This window comes from Rissa tridactyla, chromosome 16 (assembly GCF_028500815.1).
Source record: "Rissa tridactyla isolate bRisTri1 chromosome 16, bRisTri1.patW.cur.20221130, whole genome shotgun sequence".
NCBI lineage: Eukaryota > Metazoa > Chordata > Aves > Charadriiformes > Laridae > Rissa > Rissa tridactyla.
This window is the reverse complement of record NC_071481.1, coordinates 2,708,904-2,736,635: the sequence shown is the minus strand read 5'-3', so window position 1 is coordinate 2,736,635 and position 27,732 is coordinate 2,708,904. Positions and strand designations below refer to the sequence as shown.

General features: G+C 47.5%; 1 protein-coding gene and 1 long non-coding RNA gene across 6 annotated transcripts in view; one reads left to right on the top strand and one right to left on the bottom strand.

The window, feature by feature from the left end:
* LOC128918399 (Golgi integral membrane protein 4-like) overlaps positions 1 to 3,285 on the bottom strand; it is a 39,570-nt gene extending 36,285 nt beyond the window's left edge. For both annotated transcript variants that reach the window (XM_054222558.1, XM_054222557.1), the window contains exon 1: positions 2,696 to 3,285. In XM_054222558.1, coding sequence (XP_054078533.1) covers positions 2,696 to 2,882 — 187 coding nt within the window. In that variant the 5' untranslated portion in view covers positions 2,883 to 3,285. The remainder of the gene's footprint in view (positions 1 to 2,695) is intronic.
* Positions 3,286 to 14,922: 11,637 nt separating this feature from the next.
* LOC128918408 (uncharacterized) lies at positions 14,923 to 26,383 on the top strand. Of its 4 annotated transcripts, XR_008469537.1 has the most exons (5): positions 14,923 to 15,053; positions 15,350 to 15,481; positions 22,683 to 22,822; positions 23,971 to 24,104; positions 24,827 to 24,934. It is a non-coding gene; the product is annotated as an uncharacterized LOC128918408 (long non-coding RNA). The 4 variants fall into 4 exon arrangements; XR_008469538.1 differs by lacking the exons at positions 22,683 to 22,822; positions 23,971 to 24,104 and adding an exon at positions 15,639 to 15,702 and having other exon boundaries at positions 24,827 to 26,383; XR_008469536.1 differs by lacking the exons at positions 22,683 to 22,822; positions 23,971 to 24,104 and having other exon boundaries at positions 24,827 to 26,383.
* The last annotated feature ends 1,349 nt before the right edge of the window (positions 26,384 to 27,732 follow it).

The window sequence follows — 27,732 nt, the reverse complement described above, 5'->3', positions numbered from 1 at the left end:
GCCAAGCAGATGTTTCCTCCTGGATCCCATGTGGACCACAATACTAAAAGTGGGTCTACTGGGTCACAGCAAACAGCCACCACTGCGTGCAGCAGCAAGAGCTGGCCGGGACAGGGGCTACTAGCCACCGTGCAAGAGGTTGGACACAGTCACGCACACAACAATACCTCCCTTTCTTCTTCTCACACCATGTGTTTTACTCCACAAAGTCAGCAGCTGCTTTGATCTTATTTTAAGAGAGTCGATGAGATCCATTTCCCCGCGTGCAGGCAGCAGAAGACAGCCCATGGGACAGGCAGTGCTCCGCTCCCTCCTCCGCTTGCTTTCCTTTTCCCCTTCACTCAACTCTTGGCCCAGCCTTACGCTTTCAAGCTTTATTTACAGAGGCTACCAGAAGCATTAACCACATACTGTACTCGGATACAAGCAGGGTAGGAAATACCGGATGGCTGAAAGGAGACACCTGAAGCACTAGTTAAACAGTACTGAATTCCACCTCAGAGTGACACGTCCTCCTTTTGTAGAGCTGGAAAGGCAAAAATCAGACATGGCGATTAAAGTCACGCAACAAGCGCTCAGAGGGGCAGGGGTGGAGCCCTGACTCCCCACCGAAGCGCTGCAGGGAGCAGCGCTGCGAGGCAACAGCACCAGAGCCACGGCCGTGTGTGCAAGATACCACTGTGCTCACAGACTTCCACGGACATGGCTCCTATCCGCCAGTCGCTAGGCTTCTCCCACCAGCCAAATCCAAAAAGAAGCTTTGCCTTTGTTAAAATTGTTGGACAAGTAAGTGTCTTCTCAAAATAAAAAGGGTATCCATGGCAACAACTGTATTTAGGAATGGGAGGACTGACGGAGGGTTAGAAACCCCAGCAACAGGCTACAGCTCTGCCATCCAAACATATTTGGGTGGAAAAAAAATATTGTGAGCCTGTCTCAGTTGTTTGCTTGCGCCTGCTCTTCCCAAAACCGGGGTTCCCTGAAGCTACCACTGTCATCTTATTCTCCGATCAACCAGCCCCTCTCTCCAAGAGAAGCAAGGGATGCTGACACACCAGAAAGGAATGTGGGCTAACTTCTGCTCTGCTGGTCTTTGCATCTCAGAAGCTCAGGGTGCAGGTGGAAATCGTTGTGGCTGGGACCCTGCGACACATTAGGAGCTGGAGCTGTTCGACTGCTTTGTGATAGAGTAAGAAGAAATGGAACCAAAACGTAAAGATAATAGCAGTGAACATAAACACACACTAGATCAATTCACAAGATTGATTGTTTTTTTTAAAGCATGTTTCCTTGAGAGATAAACAAAACACATTCACCACACTTTGCTTTCCCAGTTTTCAGATAGAAATACACACAGCCCCGAGCAAGACATTACATTTGCATCACAACACTGCACACAAACCCGCCGGAAAATAATTAACCCTAAGAGGCACATCTATTGAGTCACAGATGTGCAGAATTCCCCGGAAATACGGGCTATAGAAACAATGTCACTGGATACGTCAACAGAGGTCTTAATGGATACCCTCTATTTGATTTCTGTCTGAGGAAGAACTCTTGATTTAAACACTGTAATCTAAAAAAAAAAAAAGTGTTAGATGAATCTCCTGACCTTGAGTCACCAGAACTACAGGCAAACAATATTTTGTCCACAGAAAATTAATTCTGTGGGCACTCCAGAACCAACCCATCCTCCAGCATTTCTCACACAACTGCTGGCTACCGAAAAGTGGATTCCCACCAAACCTCCCAACAGGGAGCTCAGCAAATCCCTCCGGACACTCCAAATCTAGTGGAAGGTGATGGAAACGGAGCTTTGGCAGAGGCAGTAAGGCTAGAATGACAGACTAAGCAAAGAAGGTAAGAGTTCAGCAACGGCGTAAGATGTGTCCTCAGCCTTCCCTACTGGGATCTCTCCATGGGATTAAAATGTCATTCTCCCACACTCAGACTATGTAAGGAGGAGAAATGAGGGGGGAGAGTGGGAATATACATATTATGCTTGCTTTCCGGTCTTCTGGCAGCTCTTGCCAGAGGAACTGAGTGCTGGTCAGCAGGCTCAGAAAAGCCAATTCTTCCTCCTCCTCCTCCCCCCTTTTTAGGGAGCTCTGTGCTGCAGCATCTATCAGCCCCAAACAAGCTGGCAAGACTTTTCCAGTCACAGATCAATCTCTTAAGCAGCTAGGTGTGTTTCCTTGGAAAGACAACGGGCAGCAGACAGTATGATGGCAAACTTTCCTAAAGGACCCCTTGCCTCCCTATTTACTTTCCCGACAGACGTTCCTGCAGGCTAGAGAGCATAGCCACATCTCCGAGCCTGCCCAACCTGCCTCTCTAAGTCCTGTTTGCGTTTCTACCGCTTCACGTTTAGGATGACACAGGACTAATCCTTACGGCCAAAAGGAACGACAGGGAGAAGAAATGGAATAGATGTGACGCAGCTGAACTCGCCGATCCAGCACACTCCGTTCCCCTTGCTGCTGCGATTCAAGGCTATTCTAATCCTAGACAGCAAAGGGGGGAAGGAATTAGGCGACAGCGTCTTCTTAGAGCTCTTTAAAGCAAAAGGCTGAACCTCGCTGCATGAAGGCACCCCGCTTGGCGCTGGGCTGCGCGGCAAGAACAGCGGCAGGTAATGTTGGGAGAGAGGGAAGTTCAGAGAGCGCGATGCTCACACAGAGAGCAGGTCACTCACCTTGGAGCTGGGCAGACAGCGCTTCCTGCTGCTGCTTGTATTTCTGGGCCAGGGCTTCAGCGTTCCGCACCTTTTGCTGCAAGTGGCTGTACATGAAAACTCCCGAGCCCAAACACGCCACAGTCACCAGGCAAAACCCGGTCTGCAGAAGCCCCTTCTGCCTCCTCGAACACATGCCGGTACCCATGATGGGGCCGAAGCAAAACGATGTAGCACTGCCTCTCCGGCGCCGCTAAAGCATCTGATTATTCCCCTACCCCAACACCCCCTTTTCCTCCGCAAATTCGCAGATCCCTCTGCAAGACGCGATCAAAGTCTCGCCTTCTCTCCTTTCAAGCCCTAGGGGATGCAAAAGACCCTCCGGCGCCCTTTTATTCCTCGTTGCCCGCGGGAGAGAAGCGCGGCACGGCACCGGTGTCCGAGAGCAGCGGCCGAGGGACCGGCAGACGCATCCTTCAGCCGGGGGACCGGCCTCGGGGGCGGCTCGCTCGGGGCTGCCTGGGCGGAGGACGAGGGGAACCGGCGGAGGGGAGAGAGGAGGAGAAGGAAAACTTTTGCTTCCCATGTGCTGCAGTGGAGGGAGGGGGGACGGGAAGGCCGGGGGGGGGGGGGGGGAGGGCGAGGGGGTGGTGTGGGGGGGGTACCGCCGCGTTTCCTTCTTCCCACCTCCTCCTATGGAGCACGGACCGGAAAAAATAAGCCGGCGGGACGAGAAACCCTTCTGCCCCCTCCCCGCGGCGCTCCGTAAAGGAAGCGGCGGCACCGGGACCGGGAAACGGGCCAGGAAACCGGCGGCAGCATCCGGGATGCGGCGGGTCCGCCCTCCGCGGGGGGGGGGGGGGGGGAGCGGCGGCGGGCAGGGACCGGGCGGGGGGGGCCGCAGCGACCCACAGCCCCCGAGGTTGGGGGCCAGGTCCCCCGAGGGGACTCCGGTGCCCAGCCCTCCCGGGGGAGGGCGAGCATCGCCCCGGGGCTGGCGTAGGGGTGTCTCCCCCCACCGCGCCGCCTTCCCCCGCTGCCTGCCGACCCCTCCGCGGTGGGTGGGTGGGTGGCTGGGTGTGCGTCCCCCCCAGCAGACTCGAGCCACCAGCCTCTCCCACGTGTTTGTTTTCCCCTCCCTACTCTCAACTGACAAACCCCCAGCCTCTGCTGCTGGCACATGTCGCTAACAGATGAGGGGCACCTGGATTAATTACCAAGGAGGACATCTTCAAATGATTTCTTTAAAAGCTTAAGGTTTTTAAGAGCAGGGGTTTCTTCTCAGGAAAACGTGAGTTGATAAAGGCGTGAGGACAGTACAAAGCGAAGGGTGTAAGACGAATTAGGCTTTTTCAAGGTGCTGTAAGGCAGCTTAGCCTCTCCCTTCAGCTGCCCTAAATGTGGGCTCTTCTCTTCTGGCAGAGCCCAACTTGTTTTATCCAGGTGTGTGATGCACAGCTCTGTCATTAGCAGATGGCAGGAACAGGAGGGAACAGTCCTATGTCCCCATCCCTGGAAACATTCAAGGTCAGGTTGGACGGGGCTCTGAGCAACCTGATCTAGTCAAAAATGTCCCTGCTCATTGCAGGGGGGTTGGACTACATGACCTTTAAAATTCCCTTCCCACTCAAACTACTCTATGATTGCGTACTTCATGGGACAGACAAAGCTTTCTGGAGCCTTGCCCGTGTTCTGAGCTTAGACCTACTATTTAAGACCCCCAGGTTTATAATGAATCTTGCCTACACCAACAGCCCGACTGTCGGGTCAGCTCATCTCTTATCTGATCTCACAAGAATACTTCCTCCGGAATTCTGCCAAGTTCCATATTTCAAGCATCTGGGGAATAAGCAACAATCATAACAATTAATTCTTCAGTAGCAATTCCCCTCCAAGAATCATGCACAGTTTTATAAATGTACATCAAATGAGCTTTACAGTACTGCTGGGAAACAGCTGAGTGGCGTGACACACATTAGTGTCCCCTAATTTGCAGATGGGAAAACTGAGGCACAGCATTCCTGTAAGGTTATGATTTGTCTTAAGTAACTAAAGTTTTTTTTTGCAAACATCTTAAGTTGATTTGGTATGCTGTTTGAGGTGTCTGCCAGAGCAAGGGGGAGACTCAGCCTACTGGAAATCGGGTGATTTGGCTAACAGTCCTGGCTCCGAGCACAAGTTCCAGAAAAAATTACATACTTTCTTTAATGAATTAACTGATTATTCCAGACCGAACAGAAAATAGCTGAGATTTACTGCTGAGCTCTTTCTGGAAACCAGAATACCACTAATGTGATGCTTTATGCAGCCGATGTGTGCCATGGATCATTGGTATGTAGGAGCAGGGATAATCTTGTCGCTGATTCACATATCCTCAGTTCAAGAGACACGCCACCTACACTAAATAGACGGTGTGCGTCAGACGGCCTTACTGTCCAACTCTTTCTTTACATAAATGTCCTGGGGGGTCGTCGAATGCTTCAGCATCTCTTCAGGCTGTTTGTCAGGAGCTGGAATGTCTTTTGTCTGCATCTTGAGGACTGAGGCAGCCTGTGGGATGAGGGATTTGAGTCTCAGTTTTGCCTCTATTCAGCACATTCTTTTTTTTTTTTTTCCCCTTCTCCTGCTCTCATTAATTACTTCCTCATGTGCTGGTTCCTGCATGAGAAACACTAGGAATTTCTGAGGTTTTGACACAGAGGACTCTGGAAAAGGTTAAAATCCTGAATTCGAGAATGTCTGTCTGTGAAAGATTTGATTGACAAAGTTTCTGCAATACAGCACTTTACTCTTCTACACTGTAAGAAACCCAGTTATAGATTTAGCTCCATATTTCTGCACCAGATCTAGGGCCAGATGAATAGTACAGCCCCAGCAAAGAGCGAAAAGGTTTGCTTCTTGCTCGTGCTTCGACAGTATTTATGTTATGTGGCCTGCTAGCGAAATCCCAGTAAACTGAGAGCTGATCCCACTTCCTCTGCAGTCAGTCACTGCGGCCCTCTTCTCCCACATCAAAAAAATACATGGGCCTGTGCCTTTAGCTACTGCTATATGATATTTTCCAGTTTTGAGTAAAAGCTAAAGAGCCACAGGACCCCAATGAGATCTGGGTATCTCAGAAGAGCACTCATAATAAACAGCCAAAATAAGAGCAAGCTTGTTCACAAAGACGGGAAAAGAACAGCAATGAGACTGGAGTTCCTTATCCTACGGGACAGTCCCCCGTTGCTGGCGGGGGGGGAAGCCTTTGTGCTAAGACCCATGGCACAAACCCCCATCTTCAGAGATTTCATTTTTATTGTGCATAATTTGTATTTAATATTTTAGTCTGACTATATCTTTATGCTCATCTGACTGGGGTAGATCAGAAGTTCTCTTTGCCAAAGATTTCTATGGACCGGATGAAAAGGGGACACCTTGATGATTTTGCAAGGCCTACTGTGGATATTTACCTGCTATTCACTTTTGCATTCTTCTCTTTTAACCATGCATTTTTTCTGAAAAGAGGTTTTCACATCAGCCAGCTCAGAGGGTACTTCCTTGAGCAAATTACTACAACGTCCCACATCTCTAAAGATCGACAGCCACTAGGCAGGAATATTTTCAGGAAGATACAGAGGAGAAGAAAAGCACCCTGAGAAACAAATTGACCACAGGTGACAGCTCTCTTCAAATCCAACTCCAAATGCTTTGTGCCTCAGGGATTTTCTGATCATCTCCTTTCGCTTCCTCTAATCCAGTGGGTGATCACATCTGATGATAGCTTTAAAATAATAATCTGAACAAAACAAGCAATTCCCATGGGAAAGCTCAGGCTGTATGTACTTGTAAAGAAGATGCCACTTTTTCCCCTGTAGAGCAAGCCATGAGTATTAACCATCTGCACAAATATTGCAGTTCTGGAAAGCTCCGTCCTTTTAATCAGAGCTTTGGATTTCATAGCAGGCGTTTAATCTGCTGTGGGAGTGTTTTCAGCCAGGTTATGTAAATGCTGTCAAGAAACCCAGTGTCTTGAAAAAGATGCATGTAAGAAATGTACTAGCAGGAGACAGAGGGGAGGCTTTATTGTTTGGGGGTTGCTGTTTCCCAACAGTTTTTTGAAAACCTACTGATCAAACTGGCAACATCCCCAGCCCACTGAAATTGTCCAAGCAGGACACTGTAGCCCTACAGCCTTTATAGGTGTTGGAAGTGCCTTGCAGGGAGACCCAGTGTAGGAATCCAGTGCACAAATGTTGGAGGGTAGAGGCTGGGCAGGAGAGGACCCTGAGGCAGGAGTCCAGTGTGTGAGAAACGACAGGCACAAATGTTTAAAAAATATAGTATTCTCAAGTGGGCATCTGTGCATGCGCGTGCGTGAATTTACAGCGTTAGAAGTGTCTGCATGTCACGCACCTCCTGGAGGTACCTGCTCTACCACACACAGAAATTCCCAATTAATTTCTTGCAGGAGAGAAAGTGCCCTAAATTAAACAATTCCTAGGGGCAGCTCTCATCTCAGTCTCTCCAAGGTTAAGGGGTGGGAAAGCTGAACCATTCCTTCCTTCCCATAACAAGAAGTGACAGCTTCTAATTAGGTTCCATTAGAGGGTGCCCCAGGGAATCGACAGGACCATTTTTCAGAATGCATTGTAGAAATTATTTTTTGTCTTAGCATGGCATGTTGGCTCAGCTATCTCGGTTATCTTCCCCAAGCCTACGTATGTACTTTGAGTCACCTCCCTGCTGTGCCTACAAGCAGGCACAGGAGATCTCAAGAAATCTCGATGCTCTCACAGCCTTGTCAGACCTTAGAGACTGAGCAAACGATGGGCATGGCCATAATGTAAAAGAACGTGAATGGGGGGAACATAATGACCATAATCCCTGAGCATTCTCTTGGAACCACCCAGCCTCATCAGCTGGACACCGGGCTATTTTGGTTTACTTTAGGTTTGTTTTTACGTTATCCAGATGTCCATGATACATTTTGAGCATCAAGCTGGAAAGATCACCTATGAGCAACTTAAGCCGGCGTCCCTGCATGTTGGGTGTCTGCCAGAGAGATTTCAATCTGCTTTTTAATACCCTCATAAGCCAAGAGTTTAAGTCATCATCTCTGCTTCACCATTGTCTCTTAACTGTGGCCATCAGCAGATAGGATACGCATTTAGGGTGAGATTTTCTAAATGGCTTAATCATTGTCAATTTTAAATAGAATAGACTACCCTGAAATACGTATTCCTTTTTTTCAAATTTTATTGTGTCCTGCTTTCCCTGCACAGACATAATGGAAACATAGTCTAAATATTTTTGCCAGAGAGATGCTTTGTTGATTCTGAGGTCCGTGTCTGTTTGCAGAAGAGTGACAAGAGGATCTCACCTACCACTCAAACTGACTATCTGAGAATCCTTCTAAGGTGGTTGTCTTCAGCAGCCTCCTTCCAGGTATGCATCTCCAGCTGGCACAGAATGGATATGTTTAATAGCAAGAATTCAACAGGGAGAGCAACATGGAGCTATAAAAATGGAAATCAGCTCCTGTTCTATATTAGCCTGTCAAAAACTCTCTCCGTGACCAACAATCAAGTTGACACTAAGCTAATTACAGAAAGACCTCTAAATACAAAAATTGTTACCTGCCTGTATTTCCAGCTCTACATGTCTGACCAGCCCAGAAGTCTTAAAGTACTATTGCTTGTTTGCCTCCCTGCGCACATACCAGAGGCTGTATTTGGAGATAAAATCTGCAGAAGTGCCTGTTACTCTCACAGATCCTGTGGCTGTACACACAAACAGTCCATTTGGCACGCAGGCACTCAGCTCTTGCACAAAAATGCATGTTCTAGCCAGCACTGCCTGCAAACTCAACCTCAAGGAGCAATTACAGTCATAGAATCACAGTCCCATGTTTCTTACATAACACTAAATAACAAGCCTCATGGAAAGGGGCTCTCCCGGCCCTCTTTATATGATTTAGACAAGAAAAAAGCCCCTTTAGGGCAAACTAATTCAAGACCCTTTTCTCCAGATGATGAGGGACTGTTGATGGTTAGTACCCTGCCTAGGTGCGTTGTCAAACACCCTGAGGAACGTAGCACAGGACAATTATGCTGATAGTCAAGCTTTTTATCTCTGAAACCCTGCCAGTTACTCTTTCCCTGCTCCTTGTTTATTTACCTGCTCTTCAGTTACCATTGGCATGTCCTCCCTGCCTCCAATTCAGCCCAAAGATACTCTGTGATATCTCCCACTCCTTGTTGCCGTTTGCTCCCACCAGACTTCCCATCTGGCATAGGGATAGTAAAGAGCGATGCCTGTAAGGGAAAGGCAACCCACCGAATCCCTTTGCCTCGGGCACAGGCTGCCCCACAAGGACAGTCAGGAGTGGAGAACAGACTCTTCTGGCAGGGGAAAGAGGGAAGCGGCAAATGTTTAGCATTACCATGTCTCCTTCCTCAACAGCCTAGAAAACTCAGGTGGTCCTATAGCAAAGATGCCATGTCCCTTCTGACGAATCTCCCAGGGTCTGTGCTGGCACTAGGATTTCATGGCCTGGGTTCTCAGCTTCTTCACAAGCCAGTGTTTGCAAAGATCTCTGAAACTGGCCTTGCAAGGGGCTCGCAGCCTTCGTTACGGACTGGAAGGGTGGGGTTGCTTTGTGCATGTTTACTTTTAAGAATTAACACAGTTTCAAGAAAGGAACATTTACAGCAAGAGAAGTATTTCATCAAAAGATTGTGTATACAGTACACCAAGTCCAGCCAGAGAGGCATAAGGACCTAATTCCCGCTTGGTGCAGGGAGGTACAATGCCAAACATGCATTTACAGCCACACAGAACTTGGCCTCAGGTACATGAGTAAGTTGCTTAAATAATTGCAGCAGCAGAAAAAAGGAGGATTAGTGTTCTTGTATACTGTGTGGCTGGGACCAGGCTCATCACTGGTGTAATCCCACTGATTTCACTGCAGTCACACTCGGGATCACTTTGGGATTTTGAAGGCTACATTAATGCAGCAGGATGCTGCACTCACAGGCGTTCCCAAGCATTATCATTCTGATGTGGTACAAATTCATCCCATAACACAGCACCGAGAATTTTAAAATAACAAAGAAGCAGAGAACCCTGCTGTCACCATTGCTAGCTAATTATAGCAGCATGGACAGACTTCTCTTGCAGAATTCCATATGCCGTATTCATCCGGCACAATAAATATACCATATGAAAGAGAGAAGGCTGAGAAGACATTTCTGATTTTGAAATCCTCTAACCCTAAAGTTAGAAAGAGGTGAAATAATTGAATGGCAATTTGCCTACTTTTTTCTTTTTTTCATACAGCTTTTCCTCATGCCTTTAGATGTGCTTCTGCGGAAGCGGGTGGGACAGAGGGCAAGGGAAGAGCTCACTATTTGGCAATTCATTAAGAGTTTCCCTATTAGACTTCTCCACTCTACCCAGCCATCCCAGAACTCCACCACTCTTCCACCTTGCACTACTTGGACACTTAGCAAAGGCCAGAAGACTGGATGAAACAGATTGATCCAGTCTTCCTTATTTTTCAGTGATGCTCAGCATTGGAGGGACCCTTAGATATGGTCTAGAGCAGCCACAGTAGGGAGAGGGGACTTCAGATAGACTCCCAGAACTGCTGGCATGGGCAATTAGCACTTGCAGATAAGGAATCAGTCCTAAGAAGCGGGGAACTGGCCACTGCTGAGGGTGAGCATCCAGCACCCAGGTCACAGGAACTTGTATTAGCACACTACAGAATCCACAGCTGCCAGGGGCTCTGGAGAACTCCCATCTAGAAAGGGGTGGGGAGTTTCCAAGAAGGCAGCACTGGTGCTCTCAAACACTTGCACATGACTTCTCTAGGGCCAGCTTCAGGTCATGCGTCTCCAGATGGCATCACCACAGCACAGCTGGCAGATAGGTTTTTGTTTGCTGGCCAGGAGCCGGAGTGCTGTTGAGGCTAACTACAGCTGTTTCCATGAAAGCAATGAAGCCACCCAGCCTGTGTCCTCTCCCCAGGAGTGCAGCCAGAGAAATTTTGCAATGAGGGCACCACAGGGGCTGATATTGACCCCTCATACTGGGAGAAGTATCCAGTCTGTCACCTGCTCAGTAGAACTACTCTTAATTATTCTTCTTGGTATGTAGCACCTTTTTTAGCGCAGTGTGAAATTAGTCCCAGTTATCCAGCAAGCCAATTCTGCTGCTGCGTGAACTGGTCAGGCAATATCACCACCGTTAACTCTGAAGCTGCCAAGATGACGCTGCTGCTTCAACGTGGGGAGTGGAGAGGACATCCTTTGTCAAGATGTGACCATTCTGGGCGGCTGATTTACTCAGCAGTTCTCAAAGAGTCACTTCCCCTCTCTTTTCGTGCTCTTCTCTCTTTTTCCACGCCAGGGTGCAGACGTGCTTTCCCTGTTATTTATCAGTTACTTTATTTGCCTTTATGTTTATTGTATACAGGTGGTGTCCCCAGACACAGGCCTTCTAACATATACACGTGTAATACAATTGTCATAGTACCTTTGCCGCATCTCCTGGCTTTTTTTAAATCTCCTGTTGTTTAGACCAGCTCCTGAAAGGCCAATGACTCAAGACATCAGGAAACAGTTCGGTCATTAGAATCCAAAGGATTCAAACCCTAAGGTTTGCATTAACTTGGAGTCATATTTTTTTCCAGTAAGAAATGTGGATTAAAAAATCAGGATAGTTATTTTTTAGTGCTAAAAATTATTGGAAAGGAATAAAGAGGAATTCCCCTTGGGTTTGGATTCTATTAGGCTGCAGTTCCCTTTGTTTCAGAGGAGAGACCTAGATGTGGAACTTCCTCAAAGTTAATTCCCAAAGCTGGGTATTGGATGTAGGTCACATTCTGGCTCATTCTGGGACTCAGCTGAGCTAGAAATACTGCTCATTTTTCTCCAAAAAGCGGAAGCCTTTCTGTTCTATCCAGGTCACTGCCTCTGAAGGCAATGCCACAAGGTGTAACCGTAACATCAGTGAGAGCCAGGGCTCTGCCACTTCCAGGCTTTGCTTTTAAGGAGAGAAATCTCTGAGCTAGTCTTTCCACCTATAAATTCCTGTATTAAGCATGCCAAATAGGCACTGCAGGACATAGTTTTTGGGGAAAGTGTCCCTCTACGTATGACCTGAAGACACATTTTGAACAACCTGTTTTCCTCCCACCAGCCAATATTTTTTCCTATGTACTGTTCAATCACCTTTAAAGAACATCACTACATTTCTGCTGCTGGTGTTGCCATCACATAGGCGTCTACTTTCGGGGCCCAAGGTTCACGTGTGCCATGCCAATAAGCTGCAAAATGTCAAGGAGAACTCCTTTGTGAAAAAAAGGCTGGTTAATAGGGCTAGAACCGTATAGCTCGGCTGACCCTGAAGTGGCCTTCCATGTCTGATAGAGAAGGTGCCTAGAGCAGAAGCCTACAGAAATAGCCTGTGAATATTTCTGTGTAACAGCGGCATCCAGTGGGCAAAGAAAGATTCCCGGTAAAATATTTGGAAAAACAGGTTTGGACCATGTAAGAACAGAGGTTTCTCTCCCATATCCAGAGCTATGGAACTCCAGCCCGTTACAGCAAACATTACAATGTCCTCACTGAGCAAGAGACTGAGACAAACTCCAGCTTACTAGATGCCAGAGGATGCATGTTGTGGAAATGTAGGATCAAAGAACCATAGCAACGCAGGACCAGAAGAGGTCTCAAGAGGCTCTCCAAGCCATGTCCTGTACCAAACAGTACCAGTTCTACCCTGTCATTCAGCAGTGTTTGCCTAACCAGTTCCTAATGCCTCCTCAGGGGGAGACTTCAGAGCCCCTTGCCAGTCTCCTGTGGCATTTCATTAGCCTTAGAAAGCCTTCCCTAACATCCAACCTGAGTTTTCATCATTGCATTTTGACCTGTTACTTCTTGGCCTACCCCCCAAGCACACAAAACAGTTTGTTTCTTTCTTCTCAATATCAGCCTCGTGGATGAGGACAGTTATCTTGTTCTCTCAAGCTCTTCCTTCTCATAAATACAGCACTTCCCATGCCCGTCTGCCTGCTGTAAATCTCAAAAGGAAAACTCCTGGTGTCCCGCAGACTGCCTCTGGGTTGTACAGGACAGGTTGGCTCATTTCTTTTCACAAATGTTGCCCCACTAGAAAAGATTCCTTGGAGCTCACACTTTTTTACACACCAGAGAAGTTTGCCATTTGCAGTGTCTTTGGTGTTAAGCACAACCAAAATACCACCTCTCCAAAGTTGCAATATACCACAAAAAAAAAAAAAAGGCAAAATCTCATCTAAATAATGACAATAGGTTTTTTATCTTGGCCATGAACTAAGCTGCTGATGCGGTCTGACTTCATGTTTGCCTGAGAAGGTGTCTTTATAGTTTAACACAATTTTCCAATCTTTGGTTTTTTTGCAAAGAAAGATTAGCTGGGGAAAAAAAAAAAACCTGACATGACTTAAGAGTCTGGGCATGCAAGTTCTCGTGTTTACAACATGCACTGGCAAAAGTAAAGCCTAAGTTATCTTGATAATTACCAAGCGAGCACAAGAGTACTCGAAATGTGAATGGATCTTTTCATACAATTGATGTCAGCTGCACTCACCTGTCTCTGAGGTATTTCTATGTTTATACTAACATATAAATCTGCCTGGTAAAAAGCAAACTGAGGGAAGGAGGAGCATCAGTGCATGCTTAGATCCACCCACCGCTTTCCCAAACACTTCCCAGCACTCATTCTCCATCTTCTGGCCAAAGGGCAAAACACGGTGCAGTGCTGGTCAGAACCAAGGCAAATTCAATTCGCTCATTTTCACATTCACATTTTCGCAATCGCCCCGGCATGTGTGTTTGAGTGGTCTGGCCAACATCGCTTTTACGCAACACAGAGGACAAGGGACACGGAGTCCCCCTGTTTGGCTTTTATGAAATGGCAATGACAAGCTTGTTTTTGGACAGGTCCTTTGTATCGCGTAGGCATAAAAGTTAGAGTAACTGCTACTATGCTGTGACACTCTGCCTCAGAATTTTGTTTCATAAGCCCCAGGCAACTCTGCTGCCAGCTGTCTTTGTCTCCTCCTTTTGAGTTTTAGGGCTCTAGATACATTCCTGATGGGCTAGTGGGAAAATGAATGGGGCATGTGATTTTTTTATGACCTTGCTGCCATATTCCCGTTGTGAGTGCAGGGTCTCGTGCTGGCAAGTTCCATGCTGTGGTTTTATCACACTGGAGGTCTTCTGGCTTTGGCACAAACATATTACTCAATTTTACTGCTGTGAACACTGTTCTTTGCCATCAAGGCAGGCTGCTCTTTTAACCCTTGTTCTGCTATGCAAAGCTCCCTTAGCGAAGACTAAATGTAAAACAGAATTCCAATCCGTTAGCTTCAACAGAGCCGTGCTTGACGTGCCACTGAGCAGAACGGGACAAGCGAGTGTTTACAAGGTGTCTCTGACCTCAGGAGGGACAAAGTCAGTAGAGTGTGTCCTGCCACAGGCACAAGAGATCCACACGGACAGCATCATTGGTGTCATCAGCACAGAGATGACAGAAACTCATCAAGCTGCCTCCGCCTCTTTGAAGAGAAAGCCATTACACCTTATGCTTTTAGATTAATGCATTCTGAGTGCGACCAGCGATCCCATGCAGACAGCATCTGGGCTGTGATCTTGCAAAAAAGACATCCTCGGCAGCAGGCTGGCCAGCAGACGGCCACTAGAGCCTTTCAGAGCCCTCCTGGCTACCTGCCGAACAAAGACACACGGCACCCTTCATGCAGTCACGCTGAATCCCCAAACCTCTCTCACACTGGACTAGGTTATCCTAAAATCACCCCAAAAATCACTTAAAAAAGAGCGTCCTGGCATGGACAGCTGGCCATTCCCACAGGTTTCAATGGCCCGTTTCGCCCGCGCACCCAGGAAACTCATCCCAAATATTTATTACCCCCGACCCCACAAAGGCGTCCAGGCGAACCAGAAGCACGGGCACCAACGGGCGGGACCCTCCGCCGCCCCGTCCCCCCTCAGAGCAGCGGCGGAGGCAGGAGGGCCGCGCCGGGACGCCTTCGCCCCGCGGGGGAGCGCGCCGCCCCGCGGGGAGGCCGCGGCGTCCCCTGACGGAGGCCCCGCGGGCCGGGCCGCGCCGCGGGGGACTCCCGGGACTTGTAGTCGGCGGAGCCCGGCGGGCGGCGAGGAGGGCGGGCGGAGAACTACCTCTCCCGGCATGCCCGGGCGGCTGTCAGCGGGCTGCGAGAGGCCTGGGCGGAGCGGGCGGCCCCGGGGAAACGAGGGGGGTCGAGCGGCGGCGTTGCAGCACCCTGCGGGGCGGCCGGCCGCGGCCCGGCTCCTCGGCCGCTTCCCCGGGGGTAAGAGGGAGCGGGGCCGGGCAGGGTCGCCTCGGAGCGGGGCCGCTGCCGGGGGTGCGAGGCCACCTCATGGCTTGGGCCCTGGGGGCGGTGCGGGGTCTCCGGGGGTCGGGGCCGAGCGGGGCCCCGGGGGGACGGTGGCGGCGGGGAGGTGCCGCCGCCCGGGGTTGAGGCCGCGGTGGCGGGGGCCGGCGCTGGGCTGTGGTACGGGGGAGGTCCGGGACGGGGAAGGAGCCGGTGGCCGCAGCGATGGTGCCCACCTGAGCCGCATCTCCTGTGTTCTCCCCTCTCCCTAGGCCGCTGGAGTGGGTCTGCTGCCGAGCCCCTGCGCCGAGGATGAGCCAGGGGAGGAAGCAAACACAGCCCTTGGCGAAGGACATCGCTTTCTGAAGGGGTGTCTGAATTGTCTTCTCTCTCAGCTCTATCAGGTATATGCCTGGTTTTTCTCCTTTTTCTTCCCTGGGCTTAGGTGGGAATAGGTCTGCTTGAAGTGTCCGGTTTTCTTGCTGCCATGGGTTGAGGCCGTAGTGAGGCACGTCTCCTTACTCCTGCTCCATTTTTATTTCTTTTCTTCTGGATGGCAAGTGCTGGCTGCCCTGGAGGATGTAAACACACGTCCTGTTTTCCTGTTCCAGAACAGGTACTGCAGGTAAATCCTTACGGGCTCAGCTGAGAGCTGGGCGCTGAGACGTTGGCAGTGATTGCTGCTGGGCATTTTGTATCACTGGAGCATGTGCCGTGTACTGGATATAACTCAGAACTGAAGAAGCACGTGTGGCTTTTTCCCTCCTGTGTTTCTATGATATTTGCAATCTTCCTGAACTGAGAAGTCATGAAAAGAAGGGCCAAACATAGAGAAGGTGGTACAACTGCATTGGAAGCATAACGTATGCTTGTTTTGATTTCCCTGCAGACACTCAACTCCAGAACTTACTTTCTGAATGTAACAAATTGTAATTTCTGTCTCACTCAGAAACAAGTGAGCTCTCTCTCACCTTCCTGGAGGTCACTTGGCCTTGGCTTTACTGCTCAACCTTCTCTCTTTTTGGTTGAGAGCCTCATTACATCCTCTGCCCCATCTTGTTGCTATAGGAGGAGTTTATTTGGCTCAAATGGGATACCATTCTTATTTCTCCTCTGTTTGACAGCTCCTTCGTTTCCTAAAACTACTTGCTATGAAGAACAATGCAGTTGTTCATCCTTCTAGGTCCTTCCTCCATATGTGATTACCTGTTGAGTTTTTGTCCATGGTTTCAGGATATAGATGAGTGAATTGTCAAGGGATGCAGTTACTGTAAATTACCCACATTGTTATGATTGGAATAATGTTGTGTGTCGTGGTGATAATGGAAATCAGAACAAGAAAGCTTCAGTAGTCTTGGCAGAGCTAGAGAAGTTCTTGCCCTATTTTGAGCTTTCCTTTCTGCTCCAAGTTATCGGTGTCTAGGTTTGTGTCTGGAGCAGTGAACTTCCATTGGGCAGGTGATGGTTCCCTTCAAGAAGTTCTTCCTTAAGGCAGCCAACTAACAGGGCAGTAGATTTGGTCTCCAGTGTTGCACACAGTAGTTCCAGCTCTGTCACTGATGTGGCTTCAGTACCTTATGGCTGTTTTCCATACTAACTTTGGCTGTTTCTGTGGTGGAAGAAAATGAGTTCATTTAGGACTGGCAAGCGTGCATGTAACATATTAACAGTTACCTAGTTGTCATTTAACAGCATTACGACTGATTCTGTTTCTCTTCAACGGTTATTCTCTTTTTAGGCTTCAAAAAAATAAATAAGTTTCCCCTCCCTTTCTCTTTGCGTAGCATACCTCTCTGAGTCACTGACGTGAGAAGAATCTTCATAATTGTATCATACTGGGGTTGGCTTAATTCTCTCCTTATTATGATGTTGCTGTATAGCTTCATATGTTTTGACATTTATTTTGAATGCATGTTTGAAGCTCTGTGACTGTGAAAATCCTGTGCCAAATTAGTGTGTAAAGAATCAGTTATTTTCCGGCTTTGTTCTGCAGTGGCCACTAATCCACTGCTGGGATTGTTTGGCAGAATTGGGAGTCCGTGCATAGTCTCTTTCCACTAAAACTTTGACAAATGTCTTGGAAGTTGCAAAAATTGTGGAAGTACTACAAGTGTGGTGGTTGCAATTGTCTCCTTCCATTTTTACTTGGTAAGGGGTATGTTCATGGCTTTCTAAGCTACCTTGATCGACAAGCGTGTGGCGACGTGGTGACCACGGTCTGTTCAGTGCTGTGGCAGTTCTCTCTGAAACAAGCTCATCTCTTGCCTTGCGTTCGTGTAGCATTAGTGTTGGGCACTTGTGGAGACCGGTCTTGGTTGCCTGTGATTTCGCTGAAGTTGAAGGCTTTCTCCAACTTGATAATTACGCTGTCCTAGGTCATGTTGTCCCTGCCTGCCTGTTCCCATCAAATCTGTTTGCCTTGCTCATCATCTCTGATACAGAACTGCTCCTGGGCTCTGGCAGAATTCAGGGTGACACCACTTACGACAGTACTGATTGTGCCCTTTCATTTTGAGTTGCTGTTTTCCAGGGATCCAGGAATAGAATGCAAAGTCCTGTGAGCAGACTGTTTGAGTTCTAGTTGTTTTTCAAGGATTCTGATTCATTGTTTGTCAAGGGCATTTATGGAGGGGGCAGGGTGTTGTAATACAGCGTGCTCACACCAATGGAACTTTCAGTGCACTCTCATTAGAAGCTCTGATTGGAGAGAGATCACTGGACGCTCTTCTATCCTTAATCAAAGAGTGAGAAAGTGGAGTCTCTTCTTTCTTGGGAGGCTTACAGAATTTAAATATTTCTGCTCCCTCTGTAACGAGAGCTGTAGTGGTGTTTGAAATTTCCGAGAATATGGAACAAATCTTGTTGCGTTTAGACTGGCTGTCTGTGGAAAATGGCATCAGCGAAGTTGTGCGTGTGCTAGTGGGACAGTAAACGGCTTGATCTTAGACCTCAGTCCACGTTCCTTGATGTGACCCCAAGGGATGCAAAGATACGTGCTGGATGGTTGATACTTTCTTTTTTTTCCCTAGTGACTAGTATGGGCTAGGCTGTGGAGAACAGAACTTAGGGCTAGGATAAGTGAGCTTTGTTCCTGGCTCTGCCACCAATTCAGTATACGTCTATGGCTCCATTTCCCATCTGTAAAGTGTTCTTACCTTCTTTAAAGTACTCAGCTATCCAGAGATGAAAGATAACATCTGTGCTTCTAAAGTGAACAAACCTGTAAGTGAATCGGTGTACATGTTGACCCTCAAACCTTCGTTAAGTACCAGGGAGGAAAGCAACAGCTGACTAACTACTCAATTCACTTTGCTCCTACGCAGCTGATGTCTCTCTAGCCAAAGGCATGTCAGGATAGATTAGGCTTAAACCTTTTGATCTGATTTCAGAGCACAGAAAGGGCAAGTTCCAGGCTTAAAACTGACAGGAGTGCAGTGTTGACCGTTCTGAAAGCCTGAAGGGAAATCTGAAAGTTGGTAGGATTTGCTTTCAAGGCTCATCAGAGATTCAGCAGGTTTTATGCTGCAGCTTGCTCTGTGCCAGAGTCTGAAGTAGCTGCTTCTCATTTTGAAAAGTTGGAGGAAGTTGTGTTCCTAATTCAGATGATTTGTGATCCTATTGTATCATCGCTGCTGAGGGTACCAGAGTCTAAATATCTATGAATGGCCATATCACAGAACCACAGAACTGTGTTTTCTCCAACTGACTATTCGACCATGTCTGCCAGCAGGACTCCTGCAGTAATGTTAGTCTTCTGATTTTGAATGTCTTGGGGAGAAACTTACTGCCTTTCTGGACAGACAAGGCTATTGTGTAAATAGATTGGAGAATTATGAACTTTTAAGTGATTTAACCCAGATTTTCATGGTGAATAGGAGTTGATAGCTGGTGTGAGAGAGATGCAGACCTGAGCCTTACACCATCAGCTCTAGGCCAGATGGTCTTGCCTCTGAGAATTATATTAGAGCAATGTCTAAGTAAGATCATAGTTGAAATCTGCTGCCAAGACAGATTTCTCACTGTTGGAATATGTTTCTGTGTGGTCCTCCATTTCTAGGTGATTGAAAATAGGTCTGGAAGGGATTTTGATGAGGCCACCATCCTTTTCCACAAGGCACGATGAACTACAACCAAACCATTCCTGATAGATATGTTGAGCTTGTTCTTTAAATAATGGAGATTTTCTAGCTTCTCTGGATGGGACTTCACTCAACTTTTTTTTTTTTTTTTTTTTTTTTTTTTTAAATATTGTGACTTTTGTCAGTGTTCTGAATGGGCACAAAAAGACCTGCTAGCCAGTGCAAGGGATGCCAGACTGTTGGCCATTGACCCCTTAATGCCAATGGCCAGAAAAATGATGGTGGTACTTGGTAGGAGAGAGGAGGGGAGTTACTCAATGCAATGCTTGTGAGTTTTTGTATTTTTGCCTTTTGCCACAGGGATCTTCCATGGAGAATATGGGAAAGTTAAAATACCATTCTCCCATTTTTTCTATGTAAGGTGAAAAAGACCTTAATTCAAACTTTGCAAATAATTGCCTTTTTTTTTTTTAACAACATTACCTGGTCGTTGTGTGTGGTTTTGGGCAGGGGGTGTGTGTGTATGTTTGTTTTTACTGTAATGCAATATAAATTTAACTTTGAAATCTGCTATTGAGAAAAAAAGGGATTCTCATCAGCCCCAGCCACTGAGCTTTTTGAGGCTTGAGGCAGCAATCTGCGAACTGTCAGGTCCAATTAAAGCAAACGGCTGGAGCTGTTTTTCTCCCTCCTGGAGAGAACACAGTTCATCAAAAGCCAGAAGGAAATTTCATCGGGCTCATGAGCAATTATCTTGTGGGATGTAATAAGAGAGATCCACTAGATGCCCAGTGTGAACTTTCACTTACAATCACTCTTAATTCTCCAGTGGGCAGATGAGCACTGATCTCACCAATTTAAAGCCTGAAGTGTCTGTGTTCAGGAGAAGCTGGTAGAGGGAACTTATTCTTTTGTAGGGTTTGACTGATGTTGACTTGTGAATTTTAAACATCCCTGATCTGGCAAAAGATATCACACCTTTCTGTGCATTGCAGGCTAACCCAAGTAGGGAGCCAAGCACTACACAGCTGCTTGCTCACTTCCACCCCTGTGGGACAGGGAAGAGAACTGGAGGGGTAAAATTGAGAAAGCAGGACTTCATCAGGTATAATAGTTGCTTGGGAAGGCAAACACCATTATTCCAAACGTCCACCCTTCCTATTTCTTTCCCCCAACTTTTATTGCTGAGCACGATGTCGTATGGGATGTCCCTTTGGTCGGTTGGGGTCAGCTGTCCTGGCTGTGTTCCCTCCTGTATTCTTGTGCACCCCCAGCCCATCGCTGGCAGGGCAGTGTGAGAAACAGAAAAGGCTTTGACACCATGTAAGCACTGTTCAGCAATAGTTAAAACATCAGTGTGTAATCAATGCTGTTTTGGTCACAAATCCAAAACAGAGCACCAAACAAACTACTATGAAGAAAATTAACTCCGTCCCAGCCAGAACCAGTGCACTGTGGTATGCCACAGCTTCTGTTGTTGGAAGCCTGTGACAGCTGTTTATTTTGGGCTTACTGGTGGTGTTTCCCAAAGGTTATGTTTGCATTTGTGTGATTTAAAGCAAATATTGACCTTCTGTGCAATTCAGTTTATTTCATGAGTCCGGTCCATTAGTTAGCACAGAGCTGATTCATTAAAAATAGTGTGCTATATCTTTTCTCCTGGTAGATCGTTTGGCTGGTACTGTCGCCTTCTGTTTAACTTATTTTGTTATCCCTTTTTGGTCTTGGAACTTTGGTCATAGAACTTGGTGACAAAAACAGTTTGGATTGAGGCTATGCAGATGAGTGCTTGGTTTTGGAAGCAGGTTCACTTTTCTGTGTCTGTTGTGGTCATAGGTAGGTTGAAGTTTGAGTAAAGTGAGAATTGAAGGTTCAAGGCCAACTCAGTTCTGCTTTGATAGCTCTGGAAGACTATCACACCTAACTGGAAGAAATTCTCTGGTTAGTATATTTCTTGAGACTTCAGCCATATTGAAGCTGTGGTTTTTTGAATCCCATCTGCAATAAAAATTAAGGAGAGGTGTCTTCTATCTGAGTCTTCAGTTGCGGTAGTCCTGGACCTGAAAGTAGGCAGTACTTTTTGTCTGTTTAGCCTCAAAAGTACAGAGGACTTCAGAGCATTCAGGTATAACAGCAAAGGACTCTGGGCCCCGGTGTTTGTACTTAAAACCAAGACATTTAAATTTTGTAACAAGGAAAATAGAAGATAACCCTGCAGGGTTTTTTAAATACTGTCTCACCCTTTGGAATCATGTGGGATGCTGACCTTTTTGGGCTGTGGAGCCAGTTTTTTTCCTAGCGCATCTTCTTTGCAGTCCAGATAATAGTCTGGTATATGCAAACTGTTAAACAATAGAGGTAATGCCTTTACCCCTAAGGGACAAGTGGTGGTGCCTGTGCATTTCATTTTCTTGTTTGCTATGATGCATTTTCTTCTTCCAGTGATGTCTTTTACAGTGTGAAGACAGCATGACCTTGAGACTGAGTCACTCCACTGGGATTATTGTAATCTGGTGCGTCTGGCTCTGCCATGGACAATCTCAGAACAATCATTGAGTGCTCCTCTGTCACAATTCTGAATGAGGATCTTGGCTTTTGTCCAGTTGTCTCTTGTGCTCTTCCTTAGCTAATCAGAGCTCACCTTTGACAGCGTTTCATGCAGCAGCCAGCTCAGTTGGCTTTTGTGTCCACTGAAGCTGTTAGGTACTGCCGTACTCACACATAACGAACCCAAAAATGTAAGATGTGCAACTTCTCTATAACTTCTTCCATCTTTAGGATCTATTCTGAGATTGTTTGACATTTTTTAGGAAATCAGAATGCTGGGGTCAAGCTTCTCAAGGAGGGTTTGCACAAAACTATTTTTATTTAATATTAATAAATCTTCTGGTGCTTCTTTTAGGCCTGCATCCTTTAACAAGGTGAAAGAATCGATAGTAGAGCCAGCATGATAACTGCTGAAAATATCGCTCCTGTAACTCAAAAGGGAAGGCAACGTTCCCCTCTCACCGTAACAACTCAGTGCTAGGATACAATCAGTGTAAATGGAACGTGAAATTCAGTTTAGGCAAAACAGATCAATGGACTGGCATTTGTAAAGGACAAGTGTTGATTGTAGAGATAAAATGTGCTCAATGGGACCATCTTTAAGCATAGCGCCTGGCTAGTTATTTTTAGCATTTCCTCACTCTATGTCCCAGTATTTCAGGATGTGTGCCTGCTCTTACACAGTGAAGCTGAAATGACTAGATATTAATCCCTGAGCAAAGGCATATTAATCACCTGCTTTATTCTGTTTATGTAATACAGTTAAATATACTTTGAGAGCAGGTGAGGTATGGGGGCATGGAAATGGTTTAACCTCATGCAGACATTTTCTTGATTGATTGCTTTTAACAGAAGCAGCTGCTCCATTTCTAACTTTTTTCTGCTGAGAGTAATTTGTCAGTAGAATGGCTTCATTTATCTGCTGTTGATATTTAAGCTACAGAAACATCACCTGCTTTTCTTTCCCCCTCTGTGCCAGTGATGCCATTTTGCAAAATTTAGACTAAACAGAAATCCTGACTTGCACAAGGAAAAGTGAAGCAAAGTATCATTGAGACCTTGTGGCTTTGCAGTGGAATATTAAAGTATTCACTTCAGGCAATTCTGCAAATCCTTTTGGTGAGTCGAGGGGGGGAATTTCACGGGTTTAGTCTAATTTCTAGTGGTTAAGTTTGTCACATAGTGGCTGAGATGGTGGCACTCTTCTACCCCAAAAGAACTGCTAGTGCTGGGAACTAAGAGTTTGCATCTTGTGTGCTGTAATTAGGCACTGCGAATTTGCAATGTGACTGGGCTCTCTAGCCATCTTTGTGTTAGCCACAAAAAATCAAGCCTTGGAAACTGCCTTCTCTAAAATGGAGAGCGCAGCCTTACTAGGCTTTTAGTCTCCGTGGCTAAACAAGACCTGATCTGACAGTGCTGCTCTTTGTGTGAACAAGGGCTGTGGAATGAGATCTGGAAAACAATAAACAACTAAATGGCCCTGACTTCATGTTTTTCCACATCAAGAAGCGGGTGCTGTGGTGTGAGGTAGTATTAAAGCCCAGTGTTTGTGAATAATTTATTGAAACAACTATTCTGAAAGCAAAAAATCTCTATCATGTGTTAAGATTCAATATTAGCCCTTATATTAGAGCTATTTTTCTTGTTTAGTAGGGTTTTTTGTATAGCTAGTAAAGGCACTATTACCAGGGAGCTTCTTAGATGAGGCCTGCTAAGGAGGCAAGGGTTTTGTTTGAGTAGTGGGGAAGACAGTTGAAAGTAAGGGACTGCCTGAGTTGAGGAGTAGATGATAAACTCGGTTCTGAAGAAATGGGGGAGAATTACGATATGTATTTCCATGGGACAACTTTTGGGCCCAATACAAATGGACTGCATAGAAAGCCGAAGTTCAGAGTAGACAAGCAGAGAGACTTGCAAGCAGCAGAGCTGGGTATTGGACTGGTGTGAGTTGGAGTTAAGATAATAAAATGCCACAGGATAGGCAAAAATCTCCAGACAGGGCATCTGCTAGAAACTGGAGATGGTGTGCCCAGAGTTCAGGTGTGGTGGGAGCCAGGGAGGGCCTGGTCTGGGTTTGAAATTGCACAGGGCAGCACACCTGGGGCACCAGCGCCAGCTGTGGCTGACCCACAGTAAGCGTTAATGGCTCCTTGCCTCACCTGTGGGCCAGGAGAGGACAAAAGGTGGTCTTTGTCTGGTGGTATGTCACAGTAAATAATCCTTCTTGTGTTTTGCTGGGTGTCTCATCTGCTTGCATTTCATAGTGAATAAATCTGTGAAATTGTGTATATCCTTGAGAGAAATTACACGGCATCCTGTTAGTGAGAGCACATGCACGTGTCTGCTGCTGGGCTCTCCTGGGCTCTTACTCTTTGCTGAGGAGAAAGAAAAGTGAAGGGTAAGTCTGAATTTGATTTTATTGGCATGAATACTAGCTTTGGTAATTACCTTGGCAGCTTTGAGCCTTGGTCAGAGGTATTTGATCCCAGTTGTTGTCTATTATTAAAGAATACAACAGTATTTATTTCTGGTTTTTGCAGGTAGGGAAAGTGGGGGTAGGGAACAATACTTAATTGTGTAGATAAGCGTTGGCCAGGCATTTAGCTGTTCAACTTGTGTTGGTTTCGCAAAAACACTGCTTGCGTCAGGAAAGGGGGAAAACCCTGCCAAGCCTTATTTCTGTAGGGTGAATGCCCATAGGAGTACTGTAGGAAGTAGTACTGCTGAAAACCAGCAGCACAGCCACAGCGGAAGTTCTTAAGCCAACATGAGCTGACTTAATTTAGCCAGTACACCTAACTTGCTTGGATCTCTGTTGATGTTTCCAGTGAGAGGATATACAAAAGTAAATCTTGAAACTTTACAGTAGCAGTAGTTGATCAATCTAAGCGTTTGATGACTTGATATGACTTTTTTAAATAGCACCGAGTCCCTGAAATTCCCTCAGAAGCAAGCAGTTAAAATGTGGTTTGTGTGTGTGTGGTGAGGGCTTAAAATAAAATACCTGGAGTGACCACTACCTTTGGCGTCTTGCTGTTGCACTGTCTCCTGAAGAACGAACGTCCTTCTGATTGCTTGCTTGTGCTGCGGTGAAATTATTCTGGATTTCTGCTGTTGCAGGTGGTGTTGGTGATGGGCTCTGTTCCGGGCTGTCTCTGCTGGATGTCTGTAAGCATTTTATGAGGTCTGCCCAGTCTGCGTTGGGATCAAGGAAGGATAAAGCAAGCGACGCCTGTCTTGACAGAGCTCATTGGCTGCAGTTATTTTGCTGATGTCAAGTGAATGGTGTCTTTATGCGCAGTGCCCCAGCTCTGCTTGGTGTGTTCACCTCTTCGCTGAGAGAGATGAGTTGAGGATCAAATGCCAAAGCACAATTCCACTCATTCCTTAATAAAATTCACAGCTGGAATGTCCCTGGCATCCCTTTGTTGTGCTTTTTAAGTCCCTATGAGCACTGGTCGAATGAGCACTGATGCAAAAGGATCATTGGCCATTTCGGTGATCCCTGTAAGTGTTTGCATTAACTTCATCTGGTTACTGCCAATTGCAGCTATTGATTGTTATGGCTCTGTTAGTTACACTCTGTTTCCCTAATCCTTTCAACACTTTCTGTTGCTTTTGAATGGAACAATCTAGTCAACATTACTTTACTGTGCTGCTCTTACTTCTTCTGCCTGTTTCACAGAGAATGAAAGTCTGTAGAGTTAACTGAAATATAAACTCACTCCCAGCCTGCTGCAAGTTCATTTAATAAACTCAAGTCTGTGTGTAGTTCTTTTTGTGCTGCTTATTCACTATTTGTATGAGATGGGCAGTCAGGGCAGGAGCGGAGGGGGGGGTGGTGTCTCAGAAGACAGGCTGTAAAACTCTTTAGATCCTCTTCTAATAAAATAAGCTGCTTTACCCACCTCTGAGTTGTGCTGAGGACGCCAAAGCTTAATTCTTGTACTCATTGCATTGTATACCATGTGCAAAAGGTCACGTGGAAGAATGGTTTTATAGCTCCATAGTACTGTCACGGGGGCAGCGTGAACACAATGTGTGTTGGATAAACAAATACTGAGTTTCAAGAAGTGTTGATCTGCCTGTTTTTGTCCGGCGGAGGACAGAATGTTTTCTCCTCTCAGCAACATTACGTATTTTGTGTCTCTGAATGGGAATTTATGGAGCAAATCTTGACTCCTGTGACGACTGTACCCAGACCACCCGGGATCCACCAAGGTGAAGATTTCTCCCTGGGTTGGCAGTCTCTGGTGCCGTTCCAGCGTACCCCGCCTTGCGTAGTCGTGTTCGTGTCGGGGGCTCAGCACTGGCATTCAGAGCCTGGACAGGAGTGGGAGTCTGAAGGAGGACGCGAAACGTTGCTGTGAGGGAACCGCACGTGGTCTGGTGCTGTGGCCGGGGCTGTCTGGGCCGGATTTGGGGCTTTTAAAGCATAAAAATAGCGATGCTCACTGCGACCATTCTCCAGGGAATCTGTCCTGGACATGTCTGTCTCCAGCTGGTTGGAGAGCAGAGGTGGGAGTCTCTTGAGTGCGGTCCCGAGGGAACATGGCAGCTCCTCGCTCGCTGTCGGCCCCGTGTAGATGACTGCGAGGGGACAGGTTCTGGCCCTGGGTCACTGCCGGGGCTCTCGGAAGGAAACACGGCTTTTACCTCGCCTCAGGGCTGTGGAAACGGGCCGGGCCAGCGCCTCAGGGCAGGGCCGGGCGGGGAAGAGGGAGGCTTGCCCTCATCCCGGGTGAATCTTCCTTCGCCAGCAGGTTCTGCCCCTCGCAGCCCTGGGGCTGGGTCTCTCCGCAGCTTTCCCCGGGGAGGTGTCCATTATCGGGGGTGCCCTGAGCGTGTCTGGGCCCCCCCGCCCCGGCTCTGGGCCGGGCCGGGGCTCTCCGGGGCCGGGCCGGGCAGTGGCTGGCTCCGCCCGGGAGCCGCCCCGCATGGCCCGGCTCGGCTGCGCCGTGGCGGCCGTGACCGAACCGCAGAGCGGGGGGACGTGCCGAGGGAGCCGGACGGGAAACGAAACTGCCGGCCGGCGGCCGCTGTCCCAGGAAGCCCCCGGCGCTGGGCCGCGGCCGGAGGGCAGAAGCCCGCGGGGCCGGCGTGACGGGACCCGCTCCCCCGCCGTCAGGTACCGCGGGGCGGGAGTGTGGGGGGCCGGGCCGGGCCGGGCCGGGCCGCGTCTCTCTGAGGCCGGCGGGGCTCGGAGCTCCGGCCGCGGTGGTAGCGGACGGGGAGGCGGCAGCAGCTGCCGAGGGGTAATGGCAGGAGGCCCGTGGCTCCGGCTCGTCTGGTCTGTGTCCCGGCAACCCGGGGGCTGGCGGGAGCTGGGCTTCCCCTGCTCGGAGGCAGCTGGGCCGGGTCCAAAGGAGGGAGTCGTTGTATCCGTTTTTGGGGGTTGTAGCCCGTGGTGTGCATTGTGTGCCTTGGAAAATCACCCAGGAGCAAGGGGGTGAGAGTGAGTAGGCAGTGTGAGCTCTTTGGTAGGTGTTGGATGCTGCAGAGAGATATAATATCCAAAATAACAAACTGTACCTGAGGAGAAGGAAGAGTCAAAGAGAATGAAAATAGTAAAGAAATGGGGGATGATGTTATTTTCCAAAATGCTTAGTGTAATTGTGTCTTCTTTTTGGGCTTGTGAATTAACAGTTGGGAAAGCTGGGTATTTCAGGCTCAAGTGAGCTGAAAAAAAACAGTAATAAAAGTTCTGCTGCAGCCATCTCCATGCGTTCACAAAGGATGCTCAGGAACTAGGAAACTAGAGGAATATCAAAGTCTGAGCTTTGCAAGCTTGTGCTGTTCGTTAGAAAAAGTGTATGATTTGCATTTGCCATAGCCAGAGCACTTAAGGAGGCGTCCTTAGGATAGGCAAATTCTCCAAAGTGGAGTGATTCACCCGAGAAGACAGTTCAAACTGCAAAATGTGTGTAAAGGAAAAAAAAAACAAACAACTTCTTACAAAAAAACCCAAACCCACAACACAAAATGAAACAAAATCACGTGCATCTTCCTCTGTTTACCATGCTGTT